Source organism: Ixodes scapularis, unplaced genomic scaffold (assembly GCF_016920785.2).
Source record: "Ixodes scapularis isolate PalLabHiFi unplaced genomic scaffold, ASM1692078v2 PGA_scaffold13__105_contigs__length_92229423, whole genome shotgun sequence".
Lineage (NCBI taxonomy): Eukaryota > Metazoa > Arthropoda > Arachnida > Ixodida > Ixodidae > Ixodes > Ixodes scapularis.
Genome location: NW_024609839.1, coordinates 76,363,786 through 76,383,409, shown reverse-complemented (window position 1 = coordinate 76,383,409; position 19,624 = coordinate 76,363,786). Strand labels below are relative to the sequence as shown.

The following is a 19,624-nucleotide window of genomic DNA, read 5'->3' as shown; positions in this document are numbered from 1 at the left end:
TGCTTGACTGATGAGACAGGGCTTCATAGAACCCTAGGATGCCTTCGCAGATCCCCTTTTGAAAACCACTGCATTATAGAAGTGGTGGCGTTGTCCCAAGTCGAGAGACCTCAAAGGACGTGACATTTCGGAATATGATCTGGCTGCGATAAATAGTTGGTCTGTTTTATTGCCAGCTAGTAGCTTTTCACGACGACCTCGACGCACTGATCCTTAGCAGAGAAAATGTGCCTGTAGTGTGGCACACACACACACACACACACAAATTATATCAATGTATTAATATTACCCTAAAAAAACGATTCAAGTGCGACGGGTCAAGGCGAGATATCTTTGAGAATGGCTGTATTGAAAAGGGCCAGGTGAAAAGGGCGAAACGAGAACGGTCCCAAATGAGGAGGGTTGTAATGCGAAAGACGAAACGGGAAAGGGCTAAATGCGACAAGTCCAAGAGAGAAGATCTTTTTGAGAATGGTTGTTTTGAGAAGGGCCAAGTGAGAAGGGCGAAACGAGAACGGGCTCAAATGATAACCACCCTTTTAATTAGTCTAACGTGTTTGACGTGACCTTAGCGCCACCCCGGTTTGAACTCATCTGGGAAAGATCATTATCTGTAAAATAGTCCTTTATTCAAGGATTGGGTAGTGCATGTTTACGGGTACATTATACGCCCAAAAGCTTTTTTCTTGGCATGTCACGGTAATCCACAGAAATAACTAGTGGTGCGCAAGATTGAATAAACAAGAAATCACGTTACCTCAAAGAGGTGCGGTCGTATTAGCAAAATAAAAAGAAAAACGCCAAAGAATATAAAGCAAAATAAATTTAGAATAACGCTCAAACACCGGTTATAGTTTTATGTATCTTTTTTTTTTTTTTTTTTGCTTTTTACAACAGCAAAAGTAAATAAACGGGACACTAAAAAAAATTGGGTCATTCATAAATAAGCGAGCTACCGCCACGATCGTTCGACATTACAGAGATGGTGTCTGTGGTAGAGGATAAGTTGATTAGCCTGTTTCTAACCGTAATGATCATATCTGAATACCTACTTTAGGCGCTATGAACGATGGTGTACGTTGAACACAAGAAAACGGCACAGCCCGCTGTTACCAAGTAACGAGCCATAATGTAGATTACATAATGCGGTCAGCAACAAACAAACAAACAAAAAATTCGTTGGCTATAGCCACGGTTCGTTGCACGGCGTAGTCTTCCACTCTTTTGGGCGGGCGGACGATATTAGCGGAACGAGCGTTGAAAACGAACTCCCGGCTATACCTCGTGGAAATTATCCGCTCGTCCGGGAACAAGCGGCGCTAATGAATATTCGGTGGGTGGCCTCTGGTGTGCACGCAGCGTGGCGCCCAAAGTGGGGTTGAACGAAGCCCCGTAAACCCGGGCCACGAGCAACGTGAGACTATGGCACCGTGGCCGGCGGGGAGCGTGCATGCGAGGCTGGACTCTTCCGAATGCAGCACGCGGCGTCTTCTCGCTTCGAGCGAGAGGCGAGCGCCATCGAAATTGGGGCTTATCGCTCGGTGGGTTTGTGTGGGCGAGCTAAAAGCTTTGGGTTGTTTTCTCCTCCCCCGGCGGTTCTGAGTCGGGGTCCCCACGCGTACCAGCGTTACGAGTCAGGCGTAAAGGGGGCACCTATTCGGGGGGTGGTCACCATTCGCGAAGTGACGGCTCGTGTGTTCTTTGGAGTTGCTATAGCAGTGTCCACCAGACTCACGCTCTTAAAGAACGACACAGAGAAACGCGCCTACAAACCTACAAAGTGCAGAGGTGCGTAAACGGGGGCACCACGTGATCATGCACAACTTGGGCAGCCCTTGCACTTCCCCCTGTGGGTCCCACCTCGGATAGACGGGGGCAGATGCGAATTCCACGGGAGTGGGTAGGCATGTCCAACTCGGGGTGCCCATGCAATACCTCTGCGGGTCCCACCTGGGCTCGGCATGGGTATGTAGCGAAAATGTGGGCTACAATGGGGCAAAGCGTGGGCAGGTCTAACCCGGGCTGCCCATGTCATACCACCGTAAATCCCACGTTGGGAGCGGACTAGATTATCAAAGATGTGGGCTCTAAGGGTGTTAAGCGGCGGCATGCTCAACTTGGACTGTCTGTGCAATTTTTAAAATTACACTCTACGTTGATATTGAGAATATTTAGTGCAAGTTTTGAGAATTTGAACATAGGGGAATCGGCTTAATTTGATACCAACTCACCGAGGATTTTAGGCTAAGCCACGAGAGAGGAAGTTTGGTTTTGCAAAACTTTATTACTAACTTACTACTCGGCGTGTATGTGAAGAAGGCCGTTTTACGTGCGGTGATTATTTTTACTCGCAGTTCCGCGTCTAAGGATGAACTCCATACGCACTCGACGGAATGCCGTTATCTCTTCTAAAATTCGGTGTCTGTAGCCTGCTCAAGGTGGCTATGTATGCGGATTTCCTGCATAATAGAAATTATGTGAAAATGTGCATTGTTTACCTGTTTCATTTCACACACTTGAAATATCCAATTTTTGATGGTCTTGCGCAGGTCGTTTTATTGCTATTTTAAAGCTTGCGAATTTATATAAATATCAAAATTATGGTAGAGTAATTTTTACAGCAGGCTCACTGGGAAGTGAGGCAGGCCTAATTTGGGATGCACTGCGATACCCCACGTCGCAGGAGGATGATAAAATGATGATAGACCTCACATCGCCTCCGGTATGATGAAATTACCCCGAACGGGATAAGGTTCCCCGAGGGACTTCGTCTGGGCTGCCCAAGTGGGCCCACCGTGGGTCCCATAAGGGAAGACCTTGTGGGCTGCCCACTTTGACCCTTTGTGGGCCCAACGAGGTGGCCCACGTGGGTTGCTCAGCTAGGCCCCCCTGAAACAAAGTTGTCTACGTTGTTAAATAAAGCATCAAATACAACCTTGTGATACTTAATGCACCTTCGTAAGCGAAAGAGGTCTCGGCACAGTTTATCGCCTTTATTCACTGCCTCCCATCCGGGTGTGTTCCTAGAAAAAGGACGGAAAAACAGAAGGACTGTGCTCCGAAATTTCATAGCCTGGATATGACACGTACGTAACAAAATACCCCCCCCCCCCCCGCCTCAAAAAAAAAAAAAAAGAAGATAACGATATTTTAGAGCAGGGTTTTTCAAACCCGGCCCGGGGTTAGCCGCGGTCTTTCCAGGATCGCCCGGCACTCGGTCCACTGTTACCAATGCAATTAAATAGGCGCGCGTAAAAAAGAAATGGCGCCGCGACACCCATTAAAAGCGCAAACGGAGATATCAGGGAAATAAAAGAAACCTGCAGTGCTCAGCGAACATTCGAATTTTAGAATAGTGGTTTCGAATAATACGCTATTCGATATTCGCTTGGAGATGAACTCCGATATTCGTATTTTTCGAAGTGTCGACCGCGGCGGGCTTGCCCTGTTGATAGTGCTTCTTACCGAGTACCGGTGCCCTGAGGACAAGCAACACCCGTGGAGCTCGGTCGCGCGGTTGTTGCTTCTCCGCAGTGCACCGGTGTTCGCTAAGAAGCCCGCTCAACGAGGCTAACCCGCCGCGATCGACACACATTTCGAAAAGTACAAATAGTGCAGTCCCGTTCTTACGAAGAAAGCTCACTTTCAAGACGGGATAGTGCACACGCACACGTCAATCTTGATGTCTACACTACAGTAAAATTTTCAAAATTAAACTGTGGCTATTATGCAAGAGCATATGTTAGCCAGATATGTCATGAAAACCTACGTTCATAATTCACGGTTGGCTTTTTTTCCTTAAAATTCTAGACTTAATAAAAATATTCGCATATAGGAAGAATATTTATAAATCCCCTCGATTATGTATAACCGGGCATCGCTATAGTGTTAATTCTATGTCCAATGCATCGTTTACTTACCATTTTCATGGAGGCAGTGCACTTCCTGATGTCACAGTCCATAAATATAGCTAGATTAAATTTAACTTAGCTTAGATATGAATAAGTGTAAGCTTGAGAACAACCTTTACGAGTTCAGATGGGTTTTCGGTTAAGCATGGTGCAGCAGTGAAAAGCTTGGCGAATCAATTTTTTGATATTCGATTAAAAATATTCAATCAAATTCACTATCAGTTAGTTCTCAGGGTCACACTTACCTTGTAATGTCATAAACAGTAAAATATTGCACTTAAAAATAAAGTATGTTTATTCGTCCACCTTACTTCTTCTAAATTTTGATATAGTTTGTATTTCTATATTTAAATGCTTATATAGGCTTATTTATTTAGTATTTCCTCGCTTATATTATATTATCTTATTTCCGGCCCTTGAGAATGCAACAGTTCTCCGGTCCGGCCCCCTTGCCAAAACGTTTGGCGCTTGCGCGAGGCAGCCATAACTTTAGTTCACAGGAGGCAGTGCGCAGAATTCCAGCGAGGTTGCCGCACGCGCAGAAAGACTAAAGTTCCCTCGATGCATTGCGGCAGCGATGGCGTAGTCAAACTGGCTGGTGAGATCGGTCTATTAGGGGCTTGTTGTAAACAGCCGCAACTGTATCTCTGACCGCAGAACCTCGGCTCTTCCTACGAAGGAATGCAGAGAAAGCTACGGGTAGCCAGGTCTACTATCGAGCCGCTAAGAAATCACATGGCCACCGATGTGTGTATCAGTGCGTGCGTGTGGGGCACTCGTACGCGCGTCGCTACTATGTACTACTCTCTGCTCGTAGAACCTGGAAATCGGCGGATTCGACTGCAGCCCATCTTAGAGTTAGACGAACTATACAAAAGATGTCGTGAAATATTTGAAAGATTATTTCTTTACGATTGTCCGGGATTCAGCAGAGCTGCCGATCGACAGGGTTTCTGGTTTGGTTTTTTGTTCCCTGCATAAGTTGCTGGCTTTTTTTTTTATGCAGTATCCTGTCGTAACTGTGCTGTTTCGGCATTGTACTATCTTTGATAATACGACTTAGTACTATCTTTGATAATACGAAGCAGCGGAGTATAATACAAGGTTGTATTTGATGTTCTCTTTATGATTATTGATTTCTTATGTGTCCAATAAAGGTTTTCCTACAAGAGATTGACGAGTAAGGCCTCTAAAACTTGTTTACCAAAAATAGCCCGTAATGAGGAATGTCTGTTTTGAAGGCCGCGACATGACCCTGCACATCATAGCTTGATACAGGAAAGTATCCTTAGAATTCTCATTTCAGCAGATCTCTTCAGGATGTGTCTAAAAAATTAATTATGATGGAAGCATATAGTCAAACTTCGTATTTATATAAGTTAAGCATATTTAAACAAAACAACCTATTACTTCTAATAAATATTATTGTTAAAAAAATAAAAGCCGTTTACAACTCCCTGTAACGCCGAATTAGAGCGCAGCTCTTGAGGAGGAGGAGGAAAGGGTACTGAGGAGAAGGTATACCCCTCCTCCTCCTTCTCCTCGCCTCATTACCGTGAGGTGACGTGACCCTCATGACCTCACGGGGGTCATGGAACGTCACCGGGGTCACGTGACTTCACTGGCGTCACTTGACTACACCGGGGGCACGTGACCTCATGGGGGTCACGTGACGTCACCGGGGTCACGTGACCTTACGGTTACGCCGAAAGGTCACATGGCGATGGCAACGCCGACGGCGACGCCGCTCAAGCCGGAAACGGGCGCCTAAGAGCTGCGCTCTGAAACAATTCGCCCCATGCCGTAAACGAGCTCTTGAATCTCAACGAAAATATGAACGAAAACCTGGCCCTCGGTTTTCCCTCTTCCAGAGTGTACTGCCAGCCCCAGGTGACGCACACGACCAACAGCTTTTCCGAGTCCAAGTCGGAGAAGGATTCGACGGACGCAGCCGTGGCTCCTTCGGCCCCGGGTTCCCACGGATCTACGTACAGCAACCCCCTGCCAGAGTTCGGAGGTGGGCCTTGCGCCAGTACTTCGAGGACTTGGAGCCGATTTTATTTCCTGCGTGTGTCAGGGTTTGGATTATCGTGTTTCCTAACCAGACCACCTGCACGCATTCACTTCTTGCAATTTTGGATTTGGTTTCCTTTCTTAATGGGCCACTTTGTCTTCTTGCTAAAATGTAAAAAAAAAAAAAAATAAATAAATAAAAGGTGCTGTGCTTAAACCGTTTAAGCATGATGTCTGCTAAATTATCAGACAGAAATTAAAAAAAAACACTAAAGGTAAAAAAAAAGCTTTTGTTGTTTTTGTAGCAGTTCAGCAGCCAAATTTATTGAGCAGCATGATACCCTCGATGTGAGTGATAATCGAGGCAAACGACCTAGTGAACCGAGTTGCCAGGACCGCCGTACGGTTTTGGTTTCACCTCATCTACATCAAAATAATTTGATAAGTTGCTCGACAAAAAAATTATATATATATATATATATATATATATATATATATATATATATATATATATATATATATATAATGTCGCGAAGGGTAAGTAGCGGTTGTGTTCTGTTTTTCCACCCGTGTTCCGTACGTTGCACTGTATATTATTTTTATCGCCGTCTTTTTAGCGCTTGTCTCGTCTGCTTCATCTACTGCTTCTGGTCATCTGCGCCATTTGTGTCTCGTTGCATTTATCTCAGTTGAAAATACGCCGCTCCCCTGGGATAGCTGCGTCATGCATGTAGGTCTGCGTCATGCCGACCCATATGCTCGACGCTATGTTTGAACAATGGTCGTTCGAGAACGGCGCTCGGTTTGAGGAGTAATGTTGCGGTGATCACACTTCTTGTAAAGTACCTCCCGTCCGGCAGCAACTCCCGAAAATCGGACCGTTCCGACCGATGAGGTTCTTCCGTCCCAGGAACTTTCAGGCTGAAGACTGTGGAACGAGAGTTGTACCCTCCGTCCACTGTTCCTTTTGAGAGCGAAATCTCTCACTAAAATGGACGGTTGCGCCCTTGGACAAACACCGAAAACAATTTGCGCAAAATACAGGGACAAGGCTGAGATACGAACAGGACGAGCGTTTAATGTATGAAAAGAGGAAGGCAAAAAAGAAAACGACAAGCCCTTTGCTTCAGCCCTTTTGTAAAATCACAGAAGGGTTGAAGCAAAGTTCGAGAAAAATCTATTTCTCTGGTTTGATACAAGAAATGGATGCACGTGACATGAATATGACTTTTTATCACTACCGTGTGCTTCTCGAGACTACCTTCTGCATCATTTTAAGAATGTCTCCGCTGTTTGAACAACAAGGCTTTTGAGGCCTCCTTGCTACATTGATGCTTTCTTTTTTACGAAGGAACACGACCTCATTGTTTGGTGTTCGTAGGAGACCAAAGAAGAGCCACCCGCTCTCATGAACCTCAAAGTGCTTGCAATGCTCGGCTTCACTAGAGTTTTTCATCTGGAGGATCAGCTATTGTTTTACAACTATAAATCTTAGGTGTTGCAATGATTTTTACATGACACTAGAAGCGGTCGCTACTTGTATTATCTTCGAAACATAAAAAAAGAGCTTGCTATATTTATACCCTTTTAATGAGCTCCTTGGTATACGAACAACTTTAAAGGTTCTTTGTAATCTGCTTTCTTCTCTTTCGTTTTTCTTCTTCCTTCCTTATACTTCGTTTAGGAATTTGGGGTGATGAGATGCGCCAAGAACGCAATGCGCTTTTTATTCTCAAAGGAATCGTAGCTCTTCCAAACAAGTGGAGGCTCACTGTATTTATCTGTACCAAATGAATTTACATCAAATGGCTTTTTAAGTGCAAACCCCTTATATGTACCATTCTGGTCACAGGGGTGGTCTCTGACACACACGACAGTCATTGTTTCCGCCCTTATAGGCGTTTCATCTCTCCGTTCTAACTTTGTCAAAGGTGCAACTGAAGACTTCACTATCCAGTGTGTCCACGTTGTCAAACTGCTGCCCTTGCAATGCATATTGCGTAGAATGAGGTGCAAGACGGCTTGAGTGTGCAATCGCTTCTGAGGGAGTTGGGCCGAGGTACCCTGGGGCCCAGCGAACAAGGTGGTCTGCTTCCGCAGGCACGCCGTGCTCGACGACGGGGCCGATGGTTCCCGTGCCCAGCTGCGTGAACCCGCAGCTGATCCAGCAGAGCTCGGCATGCGGCCAGGGAGCCCCGGCCCTGGGTCCCGGCTCGCACGCGACGGGGGCCCGGGCCTCGCTGGCCGCCACGTCGGCCTTCGCGTCCGCCGCTATGGCCACTTCCAGGTTCCACCTGCAGAAGGCGTGTGGAGGCCACCGATGCTCCTGGAAGTGGGCCACACTGCTCCTTACCTGTGTCGTCATCGTCCTGGCCGCCACGCTGGCCTACTTCGCCGGTGAGTCTTGCGTAACATAGTAAGCGTGAGTCCGACTTCCCTCGGAGGGGTTACATAAAGGTCTATATCCGGTATTTATGCTGGGTAGGGTTTGCTGTCGCCGGAACCGCCATCTCTTGTTCCTCGTCTTGTCGTAGCGCGAGCACATGCAATGGCGATAGTGCGGGAGTTCCTACGTCTGGTTCCAGAGGCCAGCGCGAGGCATAGATTGGACATGATTGCCGTGTCAGCGTTGGGCTGGGACCCTTGTTCAATCAATGGAGGCTCGAGTTCCAGCCTGGCGTAGAATTTGATTCCAATCCCCGAGATGGCCTCCTGTAGGGGAGTTATAAAAGCAAGGCACTACGGTCCGGTTATATAAGAAGCCTGACCGCGTTACCCAACATCTAAGCTGCACAGTAACAACGTTGTCCAAACGCAAAGGTAATGCTGGACTCGCGATCTGTGACGTTCAGGTTATGAGAGCTCTTAAATCCGGGGGCAACCGACGCTACGAGAAGACGGTGTCAATCATACAAACAGCGTCGAGGCATTTTATTTTGAACACAGAACGCATTTGCGTGCGGGGTTTGATTCGAAAAAAGTACCAGTTAAAGGTATACGTGCTCATAATTAGGCGTATGAAATTGTAGCAAGCTTGCTTTACCAAGCGACTCAGTGGGAATCGGGCCCCGGACAACGGCGAAAAGATGGAGACGCGTCGGAACAAAGCCAGAAAGGGGGTTCGAAATTCCCCTCGGGCTTCGCGCATCTCCCGGTGCGGCGCGCTGTCGTGTTGGGGATCGGCGCGCAGACGCGGTCGCGCTCCGCGCGGCCTTGAGAACGTGCGCAAAAATAATGACGGTGCGTGGAGCTCCTGTCACGTTGCGCCATCTCACGGCGTTTGTCAGAAACGGGAAGGAACTTTCGACGCACTAGCTCCTTGGCGAGGCGGCTGCGTTCAGGCACCTCTCTACTCTCCCGGCGGCCCGTGACATCTTTTGAGGTTATCGTAAGATGAAACAAAGTATAGAGGTGTACGCCACTGCTACGACTCGCCGACATCAGGTAGGGCTGCACGTAGACGTGAAATATTTTTGTCTCATTATTTTTGAGCTGTCTCCACGTCGCAGCCGTTTGTTTAGTCAAAACTGCGCCGTTGATGCCACCGCCGCGAATATTTAATCGACTTCACGCCGCCACCCCCAAGAAGCGGGGCGCCTTACATTTTATTATGTCGAACCGTTTTCTGACGAACCAGTAACCGCTGCATGAGATTACGGTTCCGTTCTGGTTCGGGTTCCATATTAAATGTTTAATTTCAGTTACGGGTTTCTTCCGGTTCGGTCAAAAATTACGGTTTCGCTCCGGTTTTAGGTTCCTGTATTGGTTCGGTTGGACACCCTGGTTTGTGTGAATCGATTATCGTTACAATATCTCCAGCCATCTACTAGAAGATAGTCAGCATGTAAGTGGAATCATGAATGTATTTTGCTTTTTTTTCTAGTCGGAAATTCTAACGAAATGTAGTTTTTAAGGTTCCAATAATAGAGCATTGCAAGACGTGATTATTTCACACAGTAGAAAAAAGCAGCCTCCCCAAGTCTGTCTCAGCTGGGTGTGATGTTGCTTCCCCTCACTGCATCTTATTATTCTTAGTCTAGTATATAGAAATTCAATAGACAAATGGCGTCAAAACGTATATTGAGACGCAGTCATATTAATTGCACAGCCTTTCTAGCGTCTCTAATTTATAGACTTGTTTGAAAGAAAGTCTGTAGACATTTATTTTTTAACTGACTGTATAGGAAGTTGAAATATTCGTTAAAGTGCGGATAGAATTCTTATATATTCCTTGATATTTGTTTTTTTCTTAGGGAAACGCCGTTTTGTTCTGACTATCTGGGATTAGGTTGCTTGTGCCCTTTTAGTGCGGAAGGGCGATTTCCCGGTAAATTTGTCGTCGTTGTCCGAGGGGAATGAGTGGACGACGTCCGCTCTATTGCAGCTGCCCTGAGCTCCTTGGGCGAGCGACCGGAGGCCAGCAAGTCCTGCATCCTGGTGGACGACGCGGCGAATGTGCAGAACATGGCCGCGGAAAGAGTCAGCCTCACAGTTAAAGGTGCACAACGAAATTCTCTCCCTAGGCAATATACGCTTATTTTCTGTTCACGAACAGTTACCATATCGCGTGTCCAATGCCGACACGAGGTTTGGGCATTGGGCGGGCGCGGAAACCAGCTTTGCGAAAGACGCCTGCCTTCAGCAGAGGCCTGATGTCAGAGAGGTCTGATCTCAGAGAGGCCTGATGTCAGAGAGGCCATATGTCAGAGGCCTGACGTCAGAGAGGCCTGATGTCAGAGGTGTGGTCTGTAGCCCAGTTTTAGAACGGCGAGTTGGGCTAGTTGGTTGTGCATGTTCGAAGTGAGGCGCCAAAACAACGAGGACACAAGGAGAGAAGCAGACAGGACGAGGCGTCAACTAGGCAATCCCCGTCTGCGTCAACAAGGCAATCCCCGTCTGGCCACTTGGCAGTACACTGTGATCGATGCGAGTGTGACCCAAAGTTTGACGAAACAAGAATTGTTGGGAGCGGCGCAACAAAAATCGCTCGCGAAATCTTGGAGGCCTTCACCATAAGATCTCGTGGCACCGATGTCTGTGTCAGCACCCCATCTTTATCTCTATCTGATAGGGAGTATACGTTCCTTCAAAATGAACGTGTCACGTAGGAAAACGCGCTAGGCTTCGTTCTAACTTTTTTTTTTTTATTCATGCGCACGTGTCCATGGGGCATAGCTTGCTTTTCTGTGTTTTTCTAAAATAAAGTTCAGTTGAAAGTGCGCCTCGTCCTGTCTGCTTCTCTCCTTGTGTCCTCGTTGCTTTGGCGCCTCATTTCAAGCCCAGTTTTGTTTTAGCTACCGACGCATTTTCTTCTTTTTTTTTTTTGCGATGTCTCGTCCCGTGCCAATATATCGTAATAGTGTTTACGCAGCATGCAGGAATTTTTTTTTTATACTCCGTTCGCCCTTAAGCTGAGACAAGAAGCTCCGCCTTTAACGCGAGATCGCGGGCTTCTTCAGTGCTTCAGTTGCGAGTTCCTGCGCGTTCACACTCGTTTTAGCAAGGAAAGAAAGCTCGCGCTGAAGGCAGAGCTTCTAGTCTCAGCTTAAAGACCGACGACCAGTTCGCGCGTTGCACTTTTCCCGCGCTTCCTCCTCCCCCCTTTTACCCTTTCCATCGTTGCCAGTTTCCTCCTCCCCCATGGTGAGGAGGATCTTCTGCCTTGCAGAAACTCGAGTATGGTCGTCGGCATTTAAGGGTGAACGGAGCATAGTGTGTTGCCTACAGCGGTGAAGTACGATTACGGCGCTTCGATCAAACGTGTTCAACAAAGCTAACAAAAAGACATGGACTGCAAAGCATTTCATTCACTGGTGTTCCCATTTATCCGCCAGTATCACCTGGGTGGGCAAGACAGATTGATGCGGCTCGAATTGGTCGCTGAAAAAACTCGAGCACCGCGTGAGTAGAATAATGGAGTAAAGGATTGCTTTATTAATGATTTAAATAATATGTTTAAAGGCTCAATTTTTAGTGTTTTCTTTAATACTTGGAATTCGAAATTGAATTTTCAGGAATTGGCGCACCTGAGAAAATAAATTTAACCGCTCTTTTGAATGTACTTGCAGTACGGCGGCGACTACGAGCTGGAGTGTTAAACTCCTATCACTTTGACATCGCTTCAAATTTACATTCGTCTTGATTTTGGCATTTTTGTGGGACGCACCCACTTTGCTTCCAGCCCTTCAATTGAACGGCTGAGATAAAGCACCCCTAGTCATATTACTGTGGCATGAGTAGGACGTATTTCAATTGGGCAGTCTGGTAAAGCGGCACGAATCTGTTTAATAGAACTGAATCAATCAACTGAATTCAGCCGTCTAGTGATAACACCGGCCCATATACTAATTTCTCGAGCTATGTTCCATCAATGTCTACCTCATTCTTGAGATTTCCGAGGTTCCCAGACTCTTCACTTTAGTGTCGAGGAACTGTGACGTACGTGGAAAGCGAAAAATAAGGGAAAACGGAGCTTCCCCTCTCCTCGTGCCTCTCTTCACCCAAGGCACTGTCCCTCGAAACGTGAGTGGATTAAGCCTCCGCTCTCGAAGAGCACCGGAGACGCTGGTCAGAGTCCGGCGCCGTCTGCTTCCACGTTGGCGCTTCGAGATATTGGGAAATGATTTAAAAGAAAGAAGAAAGAAAGAAAACCCCCGCTCAGGGTGTTGTACTTCTGCGAGGAAAGCGGCCACCCGGTGGGGGTTTAGTGTGTGAGACCCTTAGGTGTCTCGTCTGGGTCACGTGTACGCAGCCGCTGCCATCGACCGGAGGACCGCGAGGTGGAGGCAGCATCAAGGGGGGGGGGGGGGGGGGGGGGGGTGCTCGAGAGGGTTGCGTCAGAAAAGAAGGGGCAAACTCCGCAAGGAACGAAGCAGCTGGCCGACGAATTTGGTGGGGGGCCTAATTCCAGCCTGGCAACAGATGCACCGGCTCTCTGGCGTGCTCGGCTAGCTGACTTGCTTTTTGCTCTTTCTCTCTCTTTCGAGTGATTGGTTGCACGAGGAAAGGGAGCGGCTGCTTCGGGGTGGAAGGCAAACACAACGTGAAGAGAGAAAGGACTACGAGGCACTGCTATCGATTCTTCTTGACTGGCTTTGAATTTTGAGGGTATTAACGAAGTTTCTTTTCCCCGGGAGTGTGCACTTGCGGCAGCAGGCTTGTTCTCACGACGCTGATGGTGCGCGGATATTGGAGGGGTCTCGTCCAAGAGAAATACGCGGATATGGATTGAGGACAACACGCGGATTTTGCCTGGAAATCGTTGAGGGATTCAATGAGAGGGGGCAGGTGTTGTGCAGGGTGATGTCCAAACGTGTCGCCGTAGTAGCACTTTATCGCATGTCCTAGCCGGTCGATGACAGACCAAATATGGAGGTGCCATAGCTAGCGTCAAACATTTTCTAGATTCAGGTGCTCCTTTACTTCCGGCGTATTTTATATGGGCTTTCTGCCAGTGTTTAGGACTATACGAATGCCCGCTAGCGTGGGTTCTATAGAGCAATGCATTGCGCTTATGTTTCGTGAATGTGCCTGAGACCGCGAGATTGAGTTGGCAGAGCACGCGGCTACCAAGTGGGGGAGGAAGTTTGGAACTACACCAGCCTAGGTTAAATTTGAGCTTTCGCCACTTTTCTGGAACGTTCTAGTAGAATCCAGGATGTTATACCAGGGTTCTGTCTAGGATGTGCCCGACGATGTAAGTTTTATGAAAGGAGCAGTAGCTGGCTGCGTCCATCGGCCGCCCTCCCGTAGCCGACACATAATGTACGGGTTATTCTTGTTTGATTCCTTTTCAGGCACAGTTTGTATCCTTATATGGTTGAATCTAAGAATTGGACATAGATTTCTTTGGCCGGGGAAGAGTCTTTACAAAGGACGTCCGACCAAGCCCTAATTAGGGACTCAGCGTGGGCAAGGTGTTGTAATGGCTGACGTGGCGGTCGCGGTGAGTTCGTTCTTCGTTGTTGATCTGTAACGTAATCTTATGTGAGACAGCGACGACGACATGAAGGTGTCTGGATACTGCCCCTGAATGTGCTTTCCGAGTGGAATGTGCTGTGCATCAGGTGCGTCGTCGCGGATTTTGAGATCGGCATAGGACTACCCAGAAAGGTCGGTCACGGGGACGGCCTTCGAGTTTTTCTCAGTAACTCAGTTTTAGCGAAATATCGGCAATGTCTTCCGGGCCAGTATTCCGTTTGCCTTTGGGGTCTAAAACATACGGATGCACCCTGTCGAAGGAGGACTAATGTGTCCTTTTGCTCGGGCACGTCTCTCGCTTAGTCCCCGTCGAGTGCTGTTACTCCCCAGCTTTTGCGCATGGTATACCTAGTTCGAACCAGATGGTCTCTTCGGGGAATAAATGGGAGTTCAGAGGAGCAAATGATGCCGTTAGTCCTTTGAGACCATCTTTCTTAGACTGTACGACGCTGGCTTCTTGGTCATCTTTCGTCGCGTTGCGCCAAGACGAGTGTTGCTTTCGTCGTTTCCAAAGCTGCAAGTACTCCGTGCCTCCTTGCTTTCCCTTTGTTGCTCCTCCCGCCGGTTGTGGCCTTCTGCAATGCTGTGCATCTTGGCGGTTCACGCGCGTGACTGTCGCCAACTTCCGGCGACGTTCCGTGCGCTGGACCCCATCTTCGTCGCCAGTTCGATCTTCAACACTAGACAGAGCGTCGGTGGCAACAATATCAGCGAGCGCGCCGTGCGGACACCTACGTCATGCACGAAAACAGGCATACTTGCACACGTAATTATTACCTAAGAGATGTAAATATATTCTTCAAATATATTTGCAAGACTGTAGAAGAGATATTGACCGATAGTTCTTTAGCAAACTACGTTGGCACCCCTTGAAGAAAAGTTTTGCAATTGCAGTTTTCCATTCGATGGAAAGGGAGCGTGACTCGATTATTGTGGAGAACACAAGTATAAGTCTGATATTTATTTACCTGATATGTCCAGGCGTATCGCTACGCCACATTTCCTCCTAACCTCGTTATTTGTTTGTTCTGTGATCTAAGATTATTGACCTACTTGTTGTGAATAATTATTTGAGATTTGTGAATAATTACAATTTTCCTATTTCAATGGGAAAATGGAGCCCATTCTTGCTCGTTTTCGGTTTCTGGTTCCATAGAGCCCCATATGTTTGAAAACTCCGACGGCCGCCATTTTCTCATTGAAATTTTCAGAAAATCACTTATAACTTTTAATTAAGTTATCGGATCGGGCTGAAACTGTGGCATCTGGTTGTGACCTCTAGTGCTACCTTTGGGCGGAGAATGAGCGTTCGGTGATAATTTTTGCGGTAAAAGAGACCGTGCAAATTTTCTTTTGTGACACCCTGTTCAAGGACCGACGGCGTCGCTTCCAAGCTCTTTCTTATAGTTTCATAGCATGTCCCTTATTAAACATCCTAAATCTTCTTTTGTTTGTATTTTAATACAATTTATTTAGACTTAAAAAAAGACTGCTTTGACAATTGCAAAAAAAAAAAACAAAAAAAAAAACAATGTGAATGTCAGAATTTGACAGGGATTGGTGAAATATATGTCAGTTCTTAGTAGAATTATAGTCGTAAAATCTAAGGCGATCAACAATTTCAACAAAATGCTTTTTGTCGTGATACCCTAAATACGCATCTCCGGGAATTCCGCCTGAAATTCTTCGAAGTAGTGGTCTGGCAATTTCTGGGAAACAACTGCCGCCCTTGTTGTAAATGTTGTAACCAAAGTGTTTTTTCAGCGGCAGCGGCGATCTTTAAGGAGGCGTCAAGCCTAGTAGCGCGGTTCCATTTCTGCATGGCAATGCAGACGACGTTTAGGCTACATTACTCTGGGTCTGTTCGTTAAATTCCCCCGTTGTTGCTAATTATCGCTACACTGTCTCTCTCGAACATATAAAGAATAAAACAAATGTTTTCCCAGAGTCAGGAGAAAGTCCAAGAATGTTTATTGAATTCTGTCTAAAATAACTACGATGTCCCCATCTAAGATGCCCCCCCCCCCCCGGGCCCCCCCCCCCACACACACACACACCGTCGTGCGAATTATCGCTGCCCTGTCTCTCTCGAACAGATAAGCAATAAAACAAATGTTGTACCAGAGTCAGGAGAAAGTCCAAGAATGTTTATTGAATTCTCTCTAAAATAACTACGATGCCCCCATCCAATATGGCACCCCTGCCGTCCCCCCCCCCCCCCCTACACACACACACATACACAGAGTCTTCATCCTCCTCCGCCCCGGGCCAGCTAGGTGAAGAGGAGGTATTACCTGTCGAGCCAGAAGTCCCGAGAGCCGAGGTTTTGGGGAACCCGGGTCGGAGAAAGGTCCCGGCGACACGTCGGAACACTGTCGAGCCCGCTGGGCGATTCCGTTTCCCCAAAGTAGGAAAGAAAGACCTTCTCGCCTGCCGGTCGTTATTGCGTGTGAGCGGGGAGAACGGAAAAAAGCCCCCTCCGCCGCGCAAAACAAACAAACAAACAAACAAACAAACAAAATTGTATTTTTTGTTTACTGTGTGCGAAGAAACGAAAGCGATAAATGTACCACCGTCGCCCAATGCCGGTGGAATAGTGCCGTCAAGCACCTGAGGACGGAGGTGCGACGTGGTTAATTCTCATTGCCGCCGTGGCTGGCGTCGTGGATGCCACTGACGACCGCCAGCAATGATACGTGAAGTGGGAAAGCCCGGTGGAGGCTTGTAAAACCATCCAGCATTACGCGCAGGGGGTGAATACTGCCAAAATTTCGCATAACGCAAGTAATGCTTTTAAACGAGTCTTTCAAGCAGACGACACGATGAGTCGCCCTTCTATGCGCAATTCTTGACGGGAAGTCAAAACTACCCTCTTCGCTTGCCTGCGCTCGCTTTGCGCGGCACGGCGGACGGAGTCCCGACTTCTCTCTAGTCGCGGAAAGAGGGGAGAAATAAACGTTTCTCTCATTTTTCGCGCGTGCAGCGACGACAGGCGGACGAGGACAAAATCTCTACAAAGTGTCTCCTATAAAGCTATCCCTTTGATATCGCTTAAGAACAAGGGCCACCCAAGGCAGGTGGCCTTCACGTCCGAGGACAGAGCATCTAACTCGCGTCTCTCTCCACACGTCGTAGGTCCCAGCGTGCCATCTCCGGTGGGTGCGCCGTCGTCGTCGTCGTCTTCGGCGTCCCGGTCCTCTCTGCCGTCGTCGGCGGTCAAGCCGCCGTGCCGTCCCGTGCTGCCGGGCGAGGTGGACGCGTACGCTGAGGCCAAGCTGGGCGTTCGGCTGACCAGGCACCTGGACGCCCACGACGCCTGGAACCTCTGGTTCAACCAGCCGGACTCGGCCTTCGTGCGCTTCAACATCACGGCCCCACAGGGTGCCCGCCTAGCCCTGCTGGCCAGGAAGAACGAGCCGCCCTCGCTCACCGCCAGGGACCTCGTCGAGATCGTGGCCATGGAGCACAGAAGGCCCTACAAGCGGTCTGCCATTGTGAGTACACCTGGGCCCCGGGCTTATTCCCTTACTCGGTGCATCCTGAAAATTCAAGTGCACCCTGAAAATTCAAGTGTATAGTTTAAAGGGGGATACATTTTAGATCTAAAGCTAACAACAAAACCTTCCCAACTGACAGTACTGATCGTTTACGAAGACAAAACAAAAAAAAACGTAAACATAAAAAATGGTTGGTCTGAGTATAAGACTGCTAGAGTCATTCCTAAGTGCAAATGAGAAATTAGAGCACTTGTTTAATAATTCATTTATTCATACATGCTGCTGGCTCACATTTAGAGATGTAGCAGGCGTGGGTTTTACATAAACCGGGCGAGAACAAAAACACATTTGAAGTCGATTGTACAGAATGCAACGAAAACTGCAATCTACACTTTGGGGAAAAAAAGTACAGAAACGCCATTCCAAGACAAAGCACACATTGTTGGGCAAATACAGTGACAAATGAAAGCAGTGTCTTCCAAACAAGACAAGGTCACCTACGCCTACTATATTAGGAAGGGAAGGGGAGGGGGGGAAGCGGGTCATTTTATTCTATGGTGGTCTGTAGGGAAAAATAAAAAAAGAACACCGATAGGAAATACATGGCACGTATGGTGTAACAGTGACGATGCTCTGTTAGGAGTAGAAATGCATAATTTATGAAGACATGGATGGCTTCATAACTTATTTAGTATCAGCCGCCTTTGCACGTCTGGTCTTGACACTGGAGTCGAGCTGGGTCGAAATAAAACTACACAGGCACTTCAATGATCACGAACTGCCGTGTCGATTCCGTTCGTAGCTTTGTCAAGGGTATGCATCATTTATGAGCAGTGGCACGGCTACGCGTTATTGATTTGCTCCTGGTTTCAGAAAACCCAAGTGCATACAATAAACTTCGCTCCTAGCTATGCTCTCTTCTACCATGAGCGGTTACAAGAATATTTACTTTATTGTTGGCCGAATAATAATACTTCAAGCGTTACCTAGAATCGCAAGGCTTCTCTGAGAGATCGGTGTTGCACTTTCGTGCAGCACAGTTTTGAAAAGGTTGTGTCGGCTGGGAATCGTTTTATGTAGTTCAGAAGCGTATACCAGTTACAGTGAAGGTATTTTCGCTTAATGTTAAACTGCGTGCGGCATCGAAGGGGCACCTGTTATTATTTGCAATAGCAAGAAGGCAGATAATGAGGATATATACTGCAAAACAATAAGGAAGTACAACCAACTAGCCCGTCAGATCATCTTAATGCAAGAGGAAAGATATGGTGATTTCAGTTCCACAGCTCGCGATATATTTTCCCGAAACAGTGCACTGTCTGAAACGGGTTTTCTATGTCAGAGTTTCACGTCTGTTGCATTTGAACTTGATCTTGTTCTTTCAACTTAATCGAATGAATGTATGAGCCAAGAGCTCTAACAAAAGGCAATCTGTTGCATTTTTTTTTTCTTTTGTCATCCGTCCCGAGAGTGGACTTGGGAAGACGTCAGTTGAACACTCTAAAACTAAAGTTCCTACAAAACTCTGCGCTTTTGTTCCCGCATGACAGACATCTTTGTTCTGAATTCTCGAAATAATTGCGACGTGCTCAACAGCAGCCTTCAATAGAATTCAGGGGAAGTTTTGTTTGTACCTTGCGCGTCCAAACAAATAAAGGATAACTTTGAGGGTTCCCGCTAGCCTCAATAACACGCCTCCTCTCTACCGCTCCAAACGGCTAAGGATCCAACAGTTCGTCGCCCCCATTGGAGAGCTCGAAGACGGTCGCGGGCTCGATCAATAGCGGGCTGTCAGCGCAGACAGGGGCCCAGCCGTGCTACGGGTGGAGGCAGGTGTCTCGGTCGTTCCGCTGTCCAAACCTCGTTTTCCCCTCGATGTAAGCCGCTCGAAGAGGAGCACCTCGGGGCTGGACCCCGCTGGAGATGAATCGATGGCATCTTCCACTTCACGATGGAGACGATCCTCTGTAAAAATTATACCCTTACTGATATGTTTGGGCGACTTTCTTGTTCCACGATTGTGAGAGAAATTAGTAGGTGTGAGTAGTTTTGTTCGTATACATTTGGACGTGTGAGTTTTTGTTAAACAAGAAATGAACATAAAACTGTTTGGACATAAACAGGACGAAGAATCCTTGGGTTCAGTGTGAGAAGGGCGCTTCCGGTCGGCGGGTCGTTCGTGTCACGCATGACAAATGCCACGCGGAAGATTTATTGACCATC

General features: G+C 47.4%; 2 protein-coding genes across 2 annotated transcripts in view; both read left to right on the top strand.

Moving 5' to 3' along the window:
* The window catches only part of LOC121832986, an 83,079-nt gene extending 74,754 nt beyond the window's left edge, over positions 1–8,325 (top strand). Inside the window, exons 6-7 of the mRNA XM_042289685.1 lie at positions 5,783–5,928; positions 8,025–8,325. Of these exons, the coding sequence (XP_042145619.1) occupies positions 5,783–5,928; positions 8,025–8,325 (447 nt within the window). The remainder of the gene's footprint in view (positions 1–5,782; positions 5,929–8,024) is intronic.
* Positions 8,326–10,321: 1,996 nt separating this feature from the next.
* The window catches only part of LOC8052969 (teneurin-m), a 109,675-nt gene continuing 100,372 nt past the window's right edge, over positions 10,322–19,624 (top strand). Inside the window, exons 1-2 of the mRNA XM_040207508.3 lie at positions 10,322–10,422; positions 17,040–17,398. Coding sequence (XP_040063442.2) covers positions 10,389–10,422; positions 17,040–17,398 — 393 coding nt within the window. The 5' untranslated portion in view covers positions 10,322–10,388. The remainder of the gene's footprint in view (positions 10,423–17,039; positions 17,399–19,624) is intronic.